This window comes from Lytechinus pictus, chromosome 7 (assembly GCF_037042905.1).
Source record: "Lytechinus pictus isolate F3 Inbred chromosome 7, Lp3.0, whole genome shotgun sequence".
NCBI lineage: Eukaryota > Metazoa > Echinodermata > Echinoidea > Temnopleuroida > Toxopneustidae > Lytechinus > Lytechinus pictus.
In genome coordinates, this window is record NC_087251.1 from 45,292,994 (window position 1) to 45,313,900 (window position 20,907).

Here is a 20,907-nt window from a genome sequence, read left to right on the forward strand (position 1 = left end):
TCATCTGACTTCGACAAGTCAAAATGACTTTGCAATTTAAGAGGCAATAATCCCAATGTATGCATCCATGATCTGAAGGAAAAAAAATGACCTAAGTATATGGGTTTACATCAATCCAGAGGCCTGCCTGGTGATAATATTTGATCACAGAAATATTTCAAACATCTCCATTGTCATTCCAATGCTGGTTTCGATCCTCCATGATCAGACAAGCTACAGATTAATATAATTGAAACATTCATGTATGGCTTCCTCCTCATAAAGCCTGTGTCAAAGTTTAAAACACACATACTATTCTGGTATCATGAAAACATATCCAAGAATAAAACGACAAGAAGTCATACTACAATGTTGAAGGTATATATTTTTTTAATTCTGTGAATAATATATGCATAGCTTTAATAAAAATACAAACAAATAGTACTTTATACAGCTGTATCCATTACAGTTGAACACAAACATAATAACAATAATTTGCATAAGCAAATCTTCCAACTTTATCATGTATCTTTTATTTCATGTAATACAAACAATCTTCATTCGCTTAAACCAGTAGCCTAATGAAGTCTGATAAGGTCTAATTCTTTGTATCAGATTCTTCAACAATGCCTTTACTGACAGTCATAAATGACACTAATTATTTTCTTGTGAAGACCAAACTTGGAAAACATCTCTATACTCAACAACTTTTAAAACAAAGTTAAAGTAATAAATGGAGTTAAACAATCATGATACACAAGGCTTGCAAATATAACATTATGCTCTAGTTTGGATAATAACATTGTTTATGGTATAAGAGTATTAAACCTTCCAACATGCATCATATAATTCTTTAGATATTTGACTAACTTCTAAAGTAGAATCTGTTCCTAAAGACAACAAAAATAGTATCTGAAGTGGAAAAAGTACCAAGTACAGAATAGAGTATGATTACGAGAGAAACCATCTTTTAGGGAAGCAGCCAATGTTAGACCAAATCCTCATACACATCAATCATCTCGAGAGAGTATAATTTTAACAGGGAAGTGGGAAGAAAAGAGGGGTCTCCGCTTCCCAGTAATATTTAATTTACACATGACATGCATTGGCAAATGGAACAAAATAAACAAATTACATAAAGGAAACATTTTTATTTTAATGGGAAATATTGCACTTTTAAGGGGAGATTCTTTTTAATTCATAGTGATCCAGTAAAGCCACCTAGCATTAATAATTATCAGTACTATATATATGTTCTGTGCAATTATCGAGAGTTTACTCAATGCATGTGGGGATACCTCAATGCGAAGTATGAATACTTGTCTTAATTTCAATACGGCATTGCATTGAAACAGACATTTACATCACGCAATCTTATAAAAGACTTCAACCAAGCAATTATTAGATGTCTGTCTCATATGAGCAGGGGAGGGGTGAGGGTTAGAAAACTTTTTATGTACCAGTGTCGTCGCGCCTTGATGCTCGGCCTCGGCCTTACAGCACCATCTCAAGGCCAAGTTTTTTTGTCATATTTTAATATTGTGTCTAAATCTATCACAAAATTTGATTTTGTATTACATGTACAAAGGTAAACAATTTTGCTCGCTCAGTTTACTCGCTCACAGCTTTTACAAATTTTCCCATGTATGCCATGCCTCCCGCCTATTAAGTTGTTGGCTCATTTTCCTGTATATTTAGGGAATTTTTAGGGAAATATGTTGTATATACAATAAAATATACACCAGTAGGCCTACAAGTTGAAAAAAAAAGTCCAAAATTTTCCTTTCCAGTTTCTTCTGGGATTACATTAAAATCCAATGTCAGTGGAGAAGAGTGGGTATGGTGGGGGGGGGGGGACTGCATAGACAGTTATGACAATCTCAGGCATTTCATCAACATTTGTCTTCTGAAAAGTTATCAGATCAGATAACTTTCCTTGATTTTGATTGGATGAGAAGCACAGGAGTCTGACAGTTACTATGGTAACCGTCGGATAGGATATGAAGATGTTTTTTCAATGAGCAGATGCCAAGTGGAGCCCTTCACGTATCAAGGTTAATTCATTATGAAACATTGATGATAACCGGTGTGTTGGCTCAGTTGGTAGAGCATCCGTCTCACAACCGGGAGGTTGGGAGTTCAAACCACGGCCGTGCCAGACCAAAAAGATGTTTTAAAAGATGGGAGTTTCTGCTACCCTGTTCGGCGTTCAACGATTGAGGGGATGGAGCAACGTCAATCTAGTGCTACACAGTGGCTGCCGGGCCCACGATCAATTGGGCAAACTGAAAATTTTGAGTATTTCTGTTTCAGATTTCTATTTTGAACAATAACATATGGATTTTCATTTTTTTTCATTAAAACAGTTGATGAATCCTTGAGTAATCCTCTATTGAGTGCCCCTTTTCATCAAAGCCCTCTTGAATTCCTCAACAGACTGTACCAGAACACGTCTGGAAGAGCTGTGGTGTAGTGGTTCTGACTTTCGCCTTGTAAACAGAGGGTCATCTGTTTGAATCCCACTGCGGTCTAGCATCCTTTGGCAAGGCGTTAATCCACACTTTGCCACTCTCGACCCAGATGCTAAATGGGAACCCGGTAGGATATGAAAGTCATCGTAGCTTGTCCAGTACTGTGTGCGCCTCACCGGCGACTGACTGGAATACTCCCCAGGGAGTGGAGGATGTGCACACATTGTGTGCGGGAATGACTGATTGAATCCGATGACCGGGGTAATAATATATCTGTGAAGTGCTTAGACACGTCGTTCCGATGTATTAAGCGCTATATAAAAGTGGAATATTATCATTATTGATATTCATCTACGAAAGAATACATGGTGTACCGTGAACCACTCCACTCTTCTTCTTCACCATGGAAACCTTCAGAAGTTACATAAAGTATCTACCAAATGGTGCAGCTCTCTTATATAGTCCTAAATACATTGTTTATTGGGGGAAGTTACATCAAGTAAAGCGTCCGCTTGTCACCGATGATCTCTTAAAATCCTGGACGTACTGCTCCATGAACACTCTGTATGAAGGATAATATGAACGATACAAAACCTTATACCACAAAAATTGATTTCATTCAAATCAAAATCCAAAATCCAAATTCTAAACTTAAAAGACTGAATTTGAAAGGATATTGGAAATGAATGTAAAAGCATTCAATTTAAAACAATAATTAGTGTATTTTTTCAGTCAGTTCCATATAGAATAATCTCATAATAAAGTGATCAATGTTACAGATTTACAAATGTATTCTTGACAGCAAATATACAGAAAGAGATAGAGCTATTTTGTGGGAAATCTCATGGGAAAACATTCCTATATAATCACTGAATCACTCCTACACACAAATGGCAGCTTTGTCGCTGAAAGTCTCACATAGGGACAGTGATTTTCCATTTTAAAAAAAGGCCTTTCCCGTTTCAGAAAATCTTAAATTCCGTTTCAGCATGTCTGAAAACGGAAATTCCGTATCCCCATAGGTCTATACTTTGTGTACATGAAAAACTGATAATTCCGTTTACATGGAAAATCAATACGCATTGAGTAGCGATGTCACAACACTCGCGCTGGTCGAAAACTGTATCTGCCACTGTACTAACCATGCATTAGAATCCGTTCTAATCGGATCTATACAGGCACACAAAATATTTTGACAAACACATTTAACATGAGTACATCCTAACCTTTCACATTATTACCATTATTTTACGGTTTAATGAAATTTTATCAATTATTTGGGTTTTTTTACACATCGTTTTGAGTAGTCAACGATTTTCGCCTATTCAATCATGGTTTATTTTGTATAAAAACAATACATGTTACACAGCCAGAAGGCTGAAATTAGCATGTGTACAATAAAACATTCACAAGTCATGGATAAAAGCAAACAATTACAATTTTCAATGTACATAGATGATAAATAAATTTTTAAGAGCAAGTGTACATAAAAATTCATTGAATATAATAGAATAGAATGGAAAAAGAAATACAATATTAAAAAGTGATGAATATTAGACAATTAAAAATTCAAATATCAATTGGATTGAAATGGAGACTAAAACAATGGCAATTATTTGAGTTGATTTCAAGGGTATGAAAGTAATAATTTATTTAGAATCCGCCATCCTATCCGCCATTTTGGATTTCAAGAGTGTATACCCTACCGCGATAGTGTGCTGTTACATACATCACCGAACGTAGAGGGCAGCAACACACGGCCATGTAGTTAAAATCAAACGATGTGCGCATGTGAATGTTTTCTATACGGCCAGCCCTGCCGGATGGGGCAAGGGGTACGATCGACTCGAGTGCAGTCACGATGTGTGGATTGTCATGATTGTAGCGAAGTGAAATCATGTTTTGTGGGATTTTGTGGCCAGTTAATATTCCTATTTTGTTGAGATTTTAGAGTAACTTCTGTTGCTGTTCTGTGTCTTTTGAGGAAAAATATGTTTTCCGTGATTTTCCGTTTGAAACATCACTTTCCGTTTCAAAAGGCAGTTTCCGTGAATTCCGTCCGTTTTCCGCGATCGCGGAGAATCACTGTCCCTACTCATACATGCAATATATGAGTACATAAAAAAACTAGGAGATTTGATTGAGATGGAAACTATGACATCGAAACAATATCTAGCTAGCTACTGAGGGATGATTACAAATCTCTTAGCCCAAAGAAGTCTTGATATTGTGGTAACTTGCCCCCCCCCTCTGCTGCTATAATTCTAATATATAAGAAAGCTTTGAAAGTTCTTACTTTGCTCTTTCAGCCATCTCGTTGCCACTCCATCGTGGGCTGTACGGATAGTTAGACACCACGGCTTGGAATGGTTTCCCTAATGACGTGGTGTGATAGACCGACTGGAAAACAAACTCTGGCTGCTCTCGAGGAAAGAAACTGGGTATCCGCACTGAAATACAAATGAAACTTAATTATGAAATGGAATGACAGGTAGACACCACAGCTTGGAAAGGTTTCCCTAATGATGTTGCATGGTAAACCGACTAAGCTGAATGTACAATATCGCCATCTTAATTTCACTTAAACATTTCTCTCATTTGAGAACAATGTGAAGAATCTTACCATGTAATATGAAATGAAAATCCTGCATTTCAAATAAGAAGGAGGCTTTGCTGAATCCCTCAGAGTCATACTCAAGAGATGACCTGAACAAAAAAAAAATGAAATAAAAAACATTAATTGATATCCTAAACCCAAACAGAATATGACATATTTTACAAAGAACATTGCCCCTGCTGGCAGGCCACAACAGACCAATTATCAAGCTTGCAGTTTGATATCATCAATTACTTCAGACTAGAGCAACACAATGATAGCAACTATTGACATGGTCAACCATTTTAACAGAAAAACTACTCCAAGGATTGAATGTTTTTAAAGAGTAAATATTCATCACTCACAAATGAACCATGTTGCTCCCTATGGGTGATAGAATTAGAATTAGAAAGGCTAAAACACACACAATAAAATCAGTCGCTCATGAGCACAAATGAAGAGCGCTCAGAGGAAAAAAAACAACCTTACCCCCGTTTTGACATTTGACCCGACCAATTCAACAAAAACAAGGTAACAGTTACTTATATAGATAAAAATTGTAATAAATACTTAAAAATGACATATTTTCAATATAAAATACATCATACTGTAATGGAATGAAGTACTTTATACAAAATATGATATAACCCAATGCTACCATATTACTTAGGCAATTGCTGCATTTCTAGTAACCTTCATTCAAGGATGGCTTTAACCCTAACTAGGCCGGGCTTTTTTGGCTGTTCTGTGGCTGGGGGGGGGGGTTGATTCAACCCCCCCCTGAGATCTCGGCCGCCGATCGCGCGAGCGCCGCAAAAATTTGCACGCTGGTAGTGTGCGATGTAATCTACAAGGCTGTATGGTAAAATTTTCCAAAATAATGAGATTTTATTTTATATGAATTAATTATGCTAATTTATGCATAAATCATACTTTTTGCTCTAATTCACTAAATAAAGCTCCTAGAATGCTAATTTTTGGTAAAAATATTCTTTGTAGCATTCTTAACAATGGCAATTGAAAAAAACTTTGGTTTGGAAATCAATTTCTTATGTATCTTATTGTTTTATGAATTTCTTATGTATTTCTTTGTTTTTCAACCTTTTGTTTTTCTTTGTTTTTTTCACCAGATTTATTGCGCAACCTTTTTGAAGCATAATTATGCTAAAATCAATTGCTTTCAGCTGTTTAAAGTAAAAATAATCATATCTTTATGAATAAGATGAGAAAACTCAATTTGCATTGACTTTGTACACAAAATCACGTTTTGGAACAATTTTTTGGTCTGACATGCACTTACAAAATGTTGCGTAATTTCGGAACCGCGTACCCGGGCATCGTAAATTTGGTCTCAAAAGATGCGCGAGACTTAAAAGTATAAACTCTGCGAGTGGCGCGGTCAAAAAATTTCGCCCGGCAGAATGATCGCAGAAAATGTTGAGGGGGGGGTTGATTCAACCCCCCCCCCCCCCCGGCCATTTTAGGGTTAATTGAGTTCCTTTATATTCCACTCAAACTTGGGGCTGAGAGCTAGTTAGGAAATAGTATGATTACCTTCCATAATGACTTAGGAGTGCTGCAACAAATTCCTTCCTCTTCTGATATCCTTTAACAACTTGCTCCACCTATGACATAAAACAAAATTTATTGGTGAACTGTAATTATTATAACCTGACTGCTAAGAAATTATGCATGCTAACAACAATAATAATAACATATAGCACATAAGTCTTAATACAATTTTCTAAGCGCTGCATAGTATTACCCTGGCTTTGGCGCAGCTATCCCAATCAGACGCTCAAGCATTCAAGGAATTTCTTCCTACTGGGTACCCATTTACTACATCTCGCTGGAGAGTGGCAAATGTAGATAAATGCCTTGCCAAAGAATGCCAGTACTGTGGTGGGGCTCGAACCCTGGACCTTGTGGTTCAAAGTCCGGTGATTTGTCCACTGAGCCACAACACCCCTACTAAGAAGCAATCAGAGGACGGAAGATTTAAGGCCATCTTTGACTCAGAGGGACCTGGAAATGCTGACTTGCCAAAGGGCAATAGCTCTTCATCTTGGTTTTGAACCTGGGTCTCCAAGATTACAAACCATTGCTTTTTAAAACTGAGCTATCATAATAGATCTTATCATGCACAACAACATGTACAGAGGTAGTAGAAGCACTTTTTACAATTCAGAGGAATTTTCTAAAAGTCTATCATGTGTCCAACAATTTCAACATCCCACTAAGTCATGTGAAAAAGACTATCGACTGTATCTATGCAATGCCTCTGAAATTGTGAATAGGATTATTTTGAGAAATTTAGTATGATTTATTGAAAAGAGATCAGTGGTATTTAATAACTATTTCAAACAGATTATGTGCATATTCTTTTAATAACCCAAATAATAACATGATCAAGAGCAAGCATATATCACATTGAATCAATATGAAATTAATCATCTATCATGCTATTTTTAACTATCCAACATTCATAGTAAAGTTCGTCAAGGATATCTAATAATTGTTAGGCAAAAACTTTAAGAGAAGCAAACTCACCAGGTTTTGTAAGAGTTCAAGGATGTGTCCTGTGTAATCAGTCAGGTGGTTCCGATTTGAGAAAGCCGGAATTCTAAGACTTGCTGTTCCTCCCAATGCTCTAATCAAATCAACAAGAGGGAGAAAAAAAAACCAAAACACAAGATTGAAAACTCGTCATATCAATCCTAACACAATAATACAGCAAATCATAAGAGATCCTGGATCGTAACATTAGTGGTCACAGTTAAAGCAATTTAGATGGAATAGATTTCAATGTACTTACCTTTCTACCCTCGGTGAAAGGAAGAGTTGAGGAGACACCTTGTTACCATCAATACCTTGGAAACTAACTAAGAGAGTACCTCTTTGAAGCAGTTTTGACTATATAGATTTCAATGTACTTACCTTTCTACCCTCGGTGAAAGGAAGAGTTGAGGAGACACCTTGTTGCCATCAATACCTTGGAAACTAACTAAAAGAATGGCTATATCATCCCCTGGATTGTCCTAAAGGATTAAAAAAAACAAGAAGAAAACATAAAACAATAAAATCAACACCATGTAATCATAATAATTTCATTCATAAATCACTTCATACTGCCTTTAAAGCACTTATAACATGCAAAAGGAATCAGTGAATATCTTGCATATACAAGGAGATTTTCTTTCTTGTTTTGTGAATTTGCTATTAATGTACTTCACTTTACTTAAAGAAGTTAGATAGCAATTTCGAAATTTCCAGGACCTGAGTTATTATGTGTTTGTAAAATTCTTCCTTAGAATAGATGAAAACTTCATAATGATATCGATAATATTGCATACCTAGGAATCAATCTACATGGAATCAAAATGATAAAGGGAATCAGGTATAACAAAACCAATGTCAGATTGATTGAACAAGGATTCCAACACAAGGCAACCATGACAAATAGGTAAATTGCTAATTGAATTACATCCACATTGTCTAATATCTATTTGGTCTCATCCCATATGGTGTAATCCTAGTTCTTCCATAACCAGTTTCTTCTACTGACCATTTGGACTATCTTCTTGCCATTTAACCAATTTACTGTTGTGTCTTAGTTCCAGGGGCACTATACCCATTTTGTCTAGTATAGTCCAGGATAGGCCCCATAGAAAATTGACCAAACCTTGTTTTTTCATGTATACAATATTTTTGATAGTTCGTTGTTAATTCGAGGGTGCTGATTACGAATCTGAATGATGCCACTATGGCCGTATTGGTAATATGGTAATATGCATATTTTGGCGGCCATATTGGATTTTGCCAATTTGCGGAAAATGCTCAAGGTTACATGAGTGGCATCATTCAGATTCGTAATCAGCACCCTCGAATTGACAATAAACCATTAAAAACATTGTATATATGAAAAAACAATGTTATGCCTCTTCTATCCTGGACTAAGTATCCAAATGGTGAAACAACAATTAGTCTGTATGGTAAATGATCTGTTTATGAACCAAAGTCTCATTTGACAGAGCAAAAAAAAAAAAAAATTCATGATTAAAATCATTATACCTTGATGAGAAACGCTGGAATGTCCTTGAAGTCCACTGGTAATTTGATCAAGAAATTGACAACTGAATCTCTTGCCTGAATAAAGAAAAATGTGAAACACACTTAAATGGACGACTACTAAGTTGTATTTCCATACCAAAAAAAAAAAAAAGGAGTAATGTTTGTGTTCTATGGAGAATAGAAGAAGCTTTTTACATGGGATGGTCGTGGTCTAGTGGTTATGACCCTTGTCTTTCAATCTGAGGGATGTTATGTGGGTTCGATTCCAATCCATGTCATGTTTTCCTTCAGGAAGAAGTTTACCCACATTGTGCTGCACTCAACCCAGGTGAGGCAAAATGGGTACCTGGTAGGAAGAAACTCCTTGGATGCTTGATTGCCTGGGCAGCCCAGCTAAAGCCGGGTGATATTACTAGCAGGGACTGCTGGGAGAACAGTTCTTGAAAATGAAGTGGCTACTGTGTGTATATATATTCTGTTATCCCAACTTCACATTCCACATATACAGCATGACAAAACATTTCCATCTCATCATTAACTGGAGAAAATAAGTGTCTGAGCTAGACAGTCATAATTCTAATTTGTGCAGTGCATGAGTGTGCAAGAAACAATAGGCCTAAGACTAAGCAGACGCTTTCTGGAACATAGAAAATCTATTGCCAAAGGCCCTTCATGACAAAGCAGTCTCCAGGAGAATGAGCAAAGTTTGTAAAAGCAGGCCTTATATACTCTGTCAAGGTGCAGTATGCACGGTGCCTTGCAGGGTACATGTCTCTGATTGGCTCATTCTCCTGAAGACGACAAGAACACACTTGTCGAAACAACGAGTTTGGGTGGTCCTTGTCAGGACCAACACTTGCCCAAGAAAGATACATGGTGTACTGTGAAACATACTACACTATTCTTCTTGCCATGGAACCTTCAGTAGTTAAAGCAGTCTTTGCAGACCTGCCAACCTCTGGGAATGAAAAAGTGTATTCTGTGATTAAAAAACATGTATTTTTCCCCAAAAGAGTGTATTTCATAATAAAATGCGTGGCGCACTTGCTCATTGCGGGGCTCAAGCTGCATCCAAGCTAAAATGCGCACTGCTCTTGCAGATGAAAAAAAAAAAATTAATAATGTGTATATCTTACCCTGGTTTTAACAAAATGATTGAAAAACAAACCAAGTTACCTGAAATTACATTGATCTAATAACCATATTTGTGTAAGTTTTATGAAATAGAGACATATAGAGATGATTTTTCTCGATAAATTACGATTTTTTAAGAATTTTTTTTATTTTTATTTTTACAAATACATATATTTTTAAAAGAAAAAACGTACTGCCGTATTTTGGTTGCAAAAACGTACTAAATACGCCCAAAACGTACTGGTTGGCAGGTCTGTCTTTGTTGAAAATCAGTGGATCAAAAAAGCAGTTTCGTACGCGACTCTGGACAAACAGAATATTTGCAATTATTCATCAGCTCGGAATCTTAGGACGATCTGCTGTGTGTCGGTTCACCAATGTTCAACAAAGAATTCTCAAATTTCTAAGTTTAATATTTCCAAAACCAAATCACTAAATTTTGAATGAAGGGACAAAAAAAATAACCAGCCTGAAAACCTAGCTTAGTAGTATGATATTACGTAGTGGCATTTAATTATTTTTTTTTCACATTTCAACTTACATAGGATGATTTCTGGATTTGGTGTACTTCGATGTCTATAAACTGGGTGGTTTCAATCAAGGAAACATATTCAAATTGAAGCCTGGCATTGCTGCAAAGTAGATTTTCTTGATATGTTTTGTACTGGGATAGAAGCTCTCTCAATGCAAACACTAGAGACTTCGGTTCGGTGTGGTCCCAATTCACCAAGCACTGCAAAGATGGAAGAGGAAAATGGAATTACACACAGGATACAAAAGGTGGCAAGGGCAGGGGGTGAAAGTACTCTATAACTGATATATTTAAATAATAAAATAATAATGAGAAATAGATGACAGCAAGTCTATTGATCATCAATCTTTTCTACATTCGCACAGTAAAATACCATGACAGCCCATATCCTAGTAATATCCCAATACCTATTTGCTCATTCGTAAACCGTGTAAGTATTTTGCTCTATCCCCAATGTCCCTTTGCAATCAACAGATGTTCACATTCTTGCACATTTACGCTCAGAGCATCAGCATGACCTAAAAACTGACAACTAAATATAAACATGTTATTGAATGTGAATCGTGCGAGAAGGCAGAAGAACTTCCTATCTAAACATATACAAGTCTCAAATTTCTACCTCGTTACAGTAGTAGTAGAAGTAGTACTTCTGTTCTCTAGGAAGAACAGAGCCATTACATCAATGGCTCTGAATGGGTGATCCATCCACAAGTGTTTATATATTTATTTATAATATTTGTACAATGTATTTTAGAGTAGTAGTAGTAGTGGTGGTGGTTGTGGTGGTGGTGGTAGTAGTAGTAGCAGTAGTAGTAATAGTAGTAGTAGTAGTAGTAGTAGTAGTAATAGTAGTAGTAGTAGTAGTAGTAGTAGTAGTAGTAGTAGTAATAATAATAATAATAATAAACATTAATTTGTATAGCACAGCTTTTATATGGATATATTCAGCTGCGCTTGCCCAGAGCTCTTTTTACTTACGTCTACACAGCATATTTTCTTAACTAAAGATATATGTTTTTAATTTTGATTTGAAAAGAGCCAAGGATGGAGAGCTTCTTATATCAATTGGCAGGCTATTCCATAGTTTGGGGGCAGCAGTGCAAATGCACGATCACCAAGTGTGACTTTTGTTTTGTGAAATGGGATCTGAAACAATAATTTATCTGTGGAACTTCGCAGGCTTCGACTGTGTGATTGGGTTTTAAGTTCGAGTAATTCTGTAATGTAATGTGGGGCTTGACCGATTAATGATTTATATACAATTAACAGAATTTTGAATGAAATTCTCTGACGTACAGGCAACCAGTGGAGTTCTCTCAGAAGAGGTGTAGTGGAACTGAACTTTGGGACACGGTAGATAAGTCTTGCACATGAATTTTGGACTCTTTGTAACTTAGAAATAAGACTATCAGGCATTCCAAACAACAAACCATTACAGTAGTCAAGCTTACTTGTAATCAGAGCATGTGCCATCAGTTTCATACTTTCTTGATCAAAGTATTTGCGGATGCGCCGAAGGTTATAGAGGAGATAATATGTTGAAAAAACAGAAGTAGTAGTAGTAGAAGTAGTAGTAGTAGTAGTAGTAGTAGTAGTAGTAGTAGAAGTAGTAGTAGAAGTAGTAGTAGCAGTAGTAGCAGTAGTAGCAGTAGTAGCAGTAGTAGTAGTAGTAGTAGTAGTAGTAGTAGTAGAAGTAGTAGTAGAAGTAGTAGTAGCAGTAGTAGCAGTAGTAGCAGTAGTAGCAGTAGTAGTAGTAGTAGTAGTAGTAGTAGTAGTAGTAGTAGTAGTAGTAGTAGTAGTAGTAGTAGTAGTAGTAGTAGAAGTAGTAGTAGTAGTAGTAGTAGTAGTAGCAGTAGCAGCAGCAGCAGCAGCAGCAGCAGCAGCAGCAGCAGCAGCAGCAGCAGCAGCAGCAGCAGCAGCAGTAGTAGTAGCAGTAGTAGCAGTAGTAGTAGTAGTAGTGACAACACTTTAATACCTTGAGCTGGTCAAGATCTGGAGCAAAAGTTCGGTCAGGAGCATCAAAGATAAAATCAGGCGGGAGGGATGGGTGTAAACTATCAAAGATCACTTGCCCTGAAAAACAATAATAATAATAAAAGAATTACAATTGAGAGTGACTGAAAGGTACACATTAGTCACTTCTACAAATCTGGGGAGCATTCATGAAGCAAATAACAATTTTCTTTGATTACTTGTTATAAACTACTGAAATCCTCCATTACGATTGGCTCAGAGCAAAATTTAAGTGAAAATCACTTGTTTCATGAAATGTTCCCTGCTCTCTAATACAAATCCACCCAATAACCATTTGAAAGAAGTCTATTAATTTAATCAGAGGACCTGAGGATTAAAAAATAATGGCATTGTTGACAAAAGAGACCTACTTGTAGATTATAACCTGAAAATACATATTAAACTGTCAGCGTTCTGACTGTAATCCTTTTGAAAACTGTCATCCTTAACCATATACATATATGCAATGTAGTCAAGAACAGATTTCTCTTCACTATTTTTCCTATAAAATATGCTAAAATCAAATTAATTTTACATAAACTCTGATTAAATCATATGCCAAATTGATATATAAGACCATGGATCAATCCAAGGCCAAAGGCCATGGCCTCTGATGCCTTCGGAAATTACCTTGATGCCCTTCCAAATATTCCCTTTTTAAAAATTTGGCCTTGATGCCCTGCATAATCCAGTGCATGTGTCCCATTGAAAAGTCCAATTCACTAGCGATATTGTTTTATAATGGCCATGGACGCTCCCTTGTGTGAGTATCGCCTTCCCTTTCCTTAAACTTTAAGTGCCCTTTAAAAAAAATAGCCTTGCCCCTTTGAAATTCAATTGTAAGCCCTGTAAGACTGTTTCAACACCACACATCTTGAAAAGGAGAGAGGGAAATGGAAAATCAAGAAAGATGAAAATCAAACAGGTAGGCATGTTATGTAGCTGAGGAGAAGATATAAAAAGGTTGTAAGATGGCTTACATGTTAGTGAGTTCCCACCATAAGGAATGGTAACTTTGAACCTGTCACAGCTGTTCCTTGGGTTTTGGGTGATCCTCCTACAATCATAAAAAAATAAGAGATACAAAAATTAGTATATTAACATACCATTGACTCTGTTATATCGACAACAGGAACAATGTATTAAAAGCAAACAAGTGGAACGCCTCTGGCAGTCTCGCCTGCATTACGCAATTTAACATAGCAGCAGTGCTAACTTTGAAAACTACTATAAAATAATCATTCACAAAAACACCATTCATATAATGATATAATACCACGTTCATTGACCATAGATGACATTTAAACGCTGACTTAAGACTTGTCAACTACACCCATGTCCACATTTCATTCATTCTCTATCCATAAACTTTCAAAGTTATGATGGCACTTCAACAATTACCCCAACATGGCCTAAGTTTATTGACCTTAACTGACCTTTGACTTGGTTTTGTGACCTGAAACTCACAGGGGATGTTCAGTGAAGCTTGATTACTCTTATATCCCAAGTTTTATGAACTAGATCCATAAACTTTCAGAGTTAGGATGGTAATTCAACAAATACCCCCAACACGGCCAAAGTTCATTGACCTTTAATGACCTTTGACCATGGTCATGTGACCTGAAACTCGTACAGGATGTTCAGTGATACTTGATTACTCTTATGTCCAAGTTTTATGAACTAGATCCATAAACTTTCAGAGTTAGGATGGTAATTTAACATATACGCCCAACACGGCCAAAGTTCATTGACCTTAAATGACCATTGACCATGGTCATGTGACCTGAAACTCACACAGGATATTCAGTGGTACTTGATTAACCTAATGTCTAAGTTTCATGAACTAAATCCATAAATTTTCAAAGTTATGATGGTAATTCAACAAATACCCCCAACTTGGCCAAAGTTCATTGACCCTAAATGACCTTTGACCTTGGTCATGTGACCTGAAACTCAGGCAGGATGTTCACTAATACTTGATTAACCTTATGTCTAAGTTTCATGGACTAGATCCATAAATTTTCAAAGTTATGATAGTAATTCAACAAATGCCCCCAACTTAACCAAAGTTCATTGACCCTAAAGGACCTTTGACCTTGGTCACGTGACCTGAAACTCGAGCAGGATGTTCACTAATACTTGATTAACCTTATGTCCGAGTTTCATGAACTAGGTCCATATACTTTCTAAGTTATGATGTCATTTCAAAAACTTAACCTTAGGTTAAGATTTGATGTTGACGCCGCCGCCGCCGTCGCCGTCGGAAAAGCGGCGCCTATAGTCTCGCTCTGCTATGCAGGCGAGACAAAAACTTGTGCCAAATCTTAATATTGATTGCTGGCAAACATGGGCTTTCTGTGTCATCTGTTTACAACAAGAATATCATGCAGAAACCCAAACCAGTATGAAGACCAGGGGGGGGGGCAATTCCATTGATGAGTGGATACCATGTGCAACCAAAGAAACACGTAAAAAGGATATCTTTTTCAAGATAGAGCATGTTACGTACGTAACGTAATAAAGGTGTCAAAAACACTGAAATTATGAAAAAAGGGTATTTCGCTAGGAAAGCTACATGTTTACGGTCCAATTTGCGAGGGTATAAAAGATTATAATATACTTTATTAAGGATGTAGGCTCTACTTTTTTGCACCAATACTAAATCTACGTGTTTAGGGTCCTGCTGGAGATGGGTCGGGCGGTACGTACCCAGCTTCTCTGATGTAATTGTAACTCAAATGTCTATACACATTCACTCATTATCGCTGTACAGGTTTAGGATGTAAAGGATAGATATTATTTCCAATACTTTTTAAGGGTAGAATTCACACATCAATAATTGTTAAGGGGTGCATTTTTCAGAACAAGGAATATACGTGTTTAGGGTGCTTTTCGAAATCCAAAGTTCATATGCATGGTATCCACTCGCCAATGATTAAGTAATCTCACATCAGCCCCTGATTTATATCAAATCAAACAAAAACAAAGCTTTTTATTACAAAAAATACAAATCAACTAAAAGTGGGGGAAGGTCAAGATGAAGCTGTGAGGTACGTCTTTCTTATTAACTAATCGAATTGACAGTTTGAATTTGGAGTATTTTGGATGGTAAGCCTGTTCTTACGGCATGTAGGCCTAAATGAGAATGAGCAAACACAGTGTTGGGCGGAGGGGAAGGGGATATTACAGCTAGCACACAATTTAGTTGGTAGAATTAATAAAAGACATCATTATTTTCCACATAGGCCTGGTATTTTTTGTAATAATATTTTTATATTTTATCATAAAATTATAATTGTACATGTATGTATTCCTATTTGTTTGAATTTCTCCAATGTTCTTAAGAAAGCAAAGAAAGGAAATTAAATAAAAATGAAAATGAAGCATGTTTAGTAACATCTTAATGAGTTTTTTTCATCTTTTTTATGCTGAAAGTTATAAACACATGTTGATAATTAAATTTTTGATTTGTATTCATAACCTTTATCTAATGATAAAGCATGGGGGTCAGAGAGGTTACCGCCCATTTCGATATTCCAAGTTTGGTGTTTTTTTTTTTATGAAAGAGAGGGGGAAATGGGAGAAAAATAAAGGAAAACATATATAAAAAATTGTTTGGGCCTAGATGAGACCGGAGAAATTGTAATGACATCCATTTTGCGTTGTCTTGCCGGGCAAGATACCTGAAATTGATGCCAGCCACCATATAAAAAATAACTTGGCGCCATCCCAGATAAACTGCATCAGTGTGCAATCGAATGCCCCCCCCCCAAAAAAAAAAGGTGATATGTCAGGGTGGCTTGCCGTAAACACATTTTCTCTCAATGACCACGGTGGCGGGCGGTGTGCAAAGAAGATCATGCCTATGTAGGACATGTCTGGAGGTGTCTTTCCAAAGACCAATCTTCCTATCCCCCTAAATTGGCTTCATGAAACAGTTGAGCGATATCACGTTCTCACGTAGAACGGTTCTACGACAGACCCTTTCATGCAACAGGCCCTTGATTTCTTGGTCAGAGATCCAATAACCTACTCCCACTGAAAGAAGAAGGGGATGGGGAAGAGGAAGTGGAATAGAAGGGGGGAGGAAAGGAAGGATGAGGGATATATAGACCTCAAAAATAGGTAATAACATTAAGAAAAAGGGGGAATATGAAATTTGGGAATTCCAAAAGAAAGAGGTAAATAAGAAAAAAAGAATAGGAGAAGAATTTGATTTAAAAAAATAAACACAAAAATTAAAGAACATTAAAAAGATGAATGCATCATGTTTGGGCATAACATTGAAGCAACTTTCAGTGACTGAAACGTCATGTAAGGTTTGCTTACCCTCAAGTATGGGTGGATTTGACTCGAGCTCAAGGTAGCCAAGCCTAGCCAGGAGGCTCCTAGTCCTAGAGAGTAAAATTCATTCACTAATGTACGTGTGCTTACTCTCCACAGAGCCACACAGTTGTCCAAGGTTAACTTTCTTAGGCAGAATAAATGACTGAATATGATAAAATTGAACTTCATAATAAGACATAGATCTATATGGATGGTCTCTAACAAATGAAAGTTGAAACACATTGTCACTAAACTAAAGTCTGAACGGCAACAAATAAAATGAAAGCCAAAAAAAACATCACCCAATTCATCTACAATCCAGGCCAGGGTGAAACCCTTCCCAGGACACCTATTCGTCCCGTATTTCAGAGTATTGAACAAAATGTAGTTAATACATTTAAAAGTGATGAATTTTCATCAAATAAACAGATGACAAAGCAGAGACAACAATAAAATTGACAAAAGCTTTTGCAAGTTCTGCGGTGATTTTCTTGCTAACCCAGAACTGGCCTCCTGCCTAGCCTGTGTGTAGCAGGCTACTAGCTACTACATGTAGCTAGGCATGTAGGATCGGAGCAGATTCTCAATGGTGCAAACAGATAAACAGTTTTTCCACCAAAAAAATCACAAAATCGGTGGGAAATTTGTATAATTATATTATGGATTCTCAGATTACTGATTGGGAGATGTAATAGGAGAAACAAGTTATTGAGTTTTCATAACTAGATCTAGTTGTTTCAGCTTTCTTTATGAGTCTTGTTGTGTAGGATGCCGGCGATGTTTCATCTAATTTTTAAGATCACAATGTTTCACTTTGAAATTTATTCATTTCTAAAACATTTTAGTTTTTTTATTTTTAAAAATATATCATGATTTTTGTTAGATGATTGGATTTGTTTTGTTTGCTTGAAGTTTGAACTGTTTTCCTCTTTCTTTCTTTCTTTCTTCATCCTTCTGTCCTTCCTGCTTGCCCCATTTTGTTCCATCTATCTTTATTTCATATCTTTCTTTCCTGATCCTTTCTCTCTCTCTCTGTTCATTTTTCTTTATTTCCTTCTTTCTCTCACCTGCCTTCTTTATTAAATTTCTTTTTATTTCCTTCATTCTTTCTTTCCTTAAACTTTTCTTTGCTTCCTTCTCCCTTCCTCCCCTTTTTCTTTTTGTTCTTTCTCTCCTTCCATTATTTTTTTTTTTCATTCTCTCCTCCCTTCATTCTTTCCTCCCTCTCTTTCCTCCTTTCTTTCATTATTTATTTTATTTTTCCTTCTAATTTTTTCCCTTATTCTTTCTTTCCATTCCTTCCTTCCTCCCTCCCTTCCTGTTTTTCTTCTTTCTTTGTTTCTTTCTTTCAAAGAATGAAGGAAATAAATTCAAAGAATGAAGGAACATATTTATTTCCTTCATTCTTTCTTTCCTCCTTCTTTTTTCTTACTTTCTTTTTTGTCTTTCTCTCCTTTATCTTGTCTTTCACACATTCATTCATCTTCCCTTCCTTTCTTTTTCATCCTTTCTATATTCAATTCAAAGAATGATGGAAACCTTTTCCCTCTAGGAGTCTAGTTTTAAACATTTAATTCTTTCTTTCATCCTTCTACTATTTTTTCCCCTTCATTTTTTTCTTTCTTTCTTCTCAATTCAACTCTTTTCTTTCGCCTTTTCTTAATCTCCTTTATTCTTCCGTTTACCCTCCCTTCCAATTCTTTATATTTTTTTCTGGCGCTAGTGTAGTTTCGCACCTCCCCGTTTAATGGTTTTCAAACATGTACAATCTCACCCTAAATAATTCACAACCTAAAATACTTGCATCTGAGCCTCCAAAGTCCAGTAGAAGTTGAATATTTGCCGTTTTGACACTTTTTTTTACAAAGTTTAACACCTATTTCGGAATCACTCGGTCGCTTGATCAAGCTCAGCGCTGCACATAAGCAGTCGGTACGCGTACAGTACGTACCAACTAGTGTGTGTATTTCAGTTTTGTCAGACGTGTATCAATCAGATATGATTATTTACGTCTGGGACCGACCTTTAACGTCACCATCCGAAAGACGTGACCAGGGATCGAACCTCGAATCTCTGCATCAATTTGTAACTTCCCCACATAGCTTGGATTACAGGCGCACGCCACAACGCCCAGTTAGTGAAGTGCAAGAAGAGCAAGTTTTTCTATGGTATCTTCAAAAAAAAAAATTTCCCCTCTTTCAGCTTGCCCCAAGTATTACGGTAGTGGTTGTGCAGAGTGGTTGATGTTTGTTGTGTGAAGGTGTGTGTGGGGTGTGCGTGTGTGTGCTTGTTTGAATGAAATAAGAAATGTGAAAAATGTGAATACACGTAGATTTAGCGATGAAATAAGAAATAATAATGTAGAGCCTTGTTTTGAACTCTAGGGGAAAAAATCTTTTTGAAGATACCATAGAAAAGCTCGCTCTTCTTGCACTTCTGGGCGTTGTGGCGTGCGCCTGTAATCCAAGCTATGCGGGGAAGTTACAAATTGATGCAGAGGTTCGAGCCCTGGTCACGTCTTTCGGATGGTGACGTTAAAGGTCGGTCCCAGACGTAAATAATCATATCTGATTGATACACGTCTGACAAAACACAAATACACACACACACTTCACTAGGTGGTACGTACTGTACGCGTACCGACTGCTTATGTGCAGCGCTGAGCTTCAAGCGACCGAGTGATTCCGAAATAGGTGTAAAACTTTGTAAAAAAAAGTGTCAAAACGGCAAATATTCAACTTCTACTGGACTTTGGAGGCTCAGATGCAAGTATTTTAGGTTGTGAATTATTTAGGGTGAGATTGTACATGTTTGAAAACCATTAAACGGGGAGGTGCGAAACTACACTAGCACCTTTTTTCTTAAGTCTAACACTGTGTTGGTGTGTAGACTTCTAGACTTTGTCAAACTCTTGTCTTTATCTTTTTTGTTGATTGTCCCGTATTTCATTTTGTGAAATCTGGTCAACCTGATCCAGGCTTCACATATTTTTTTAACAGAATGGGAGTTTTTCTGTCTGAAAGTATGTATTTTGTGCGGCATAACAAAGTTAGAATTGGCACAACTGACGGAGCTTTTTTAAGTTTTGGGAAATTTTGAGTGCGCTAAAATATAGAAGATAACCATTCACTTACACGAATAGCAACATATGGGAACATGTTATAAAATTTATTTTCACTCACCCGCATTTAGGTTCGACAACTCGAATTGTTCCTCCAAGAACACCGAGCTCAGCATCTGGCTGATGAAGAGCATCAACATAGCATGATAAATCCGGATCTAAGAAACTCAAAATCCCAGTTCCACTGCTCATTTTTCCTTCCTTTATTCTCTAAAAAGCCAAAGTTTTTGGTAGATACAGATATCCGGATGAGGTAACGTATGGTGTCCCTAAAACATTATTTTCGGTGTCTATATAAACAAACACAGCGTGAATGCTATTTTCTGCTGATTTCAACTAAAAAAAAAATTCAGAAAAAATATGTTTTCACAAAACTTTTTCCATGATATCCAAACCAACAATAATATCAAAATTTGCAACCTTAATAGATAGTAGGCTCTATTAAAGCAGTGACTTGGATATGTTTGTGTCATATTTTTAGAAACCCAATTGGAATTTGTTTTTAAAATCATGGACCCTCAATCAATAATTTTTACGTGAAGATACAAATTTTGATATAGTCCTATCCAATATCATAGAGAAAAAATATGTGTGATTGATTATAGTTTTGTTTGTAAAATAATAGGCCCTACCAACGGTCATCCGGGGGCCACCATTTACGAAT

The 20,907-nt window shown here is 36.6% G+C and overlaps 1 protein-coding gene across 1 annotated transcript; it reads right to left on the reverse strand.

Moving 5' to 3' along the window:
- Positions 1-351: 351 nt before the first annotated feature.
- LOC129264151 (BRISC and BRCA1-A complex member 2-like) lies at positions 352-20,522 on the reverse strand. The gene is made up of 11 exons (XM_064102861.1): positions 20,305-20,522; positions 13,777-13,853; positions 12,759-12,856; positions 10,793-10,984; positions 9,118-9,192; positions 7,984-8,084; positions 7,597-7,696; positions 6,601-6,671; positions 5,074-5,156; positions 4,747-4,900; positions 352-3,012 (listed from the first exon to the last, which is right to left on the reverse strand). Exons 1-11 carry the CDS (start codon positions 20,433-20,435, stop codon positions 2,946-2,948), a joined length of 1,149 nt encoding a protein of 382 aa, XP_063958931.1. The 5' UTR covers positions 20,436-20,522; the 3' UTR covers positions 352-2,945.
- Positions 20,523-20,907: the final 385 nt, after the last annotated feature.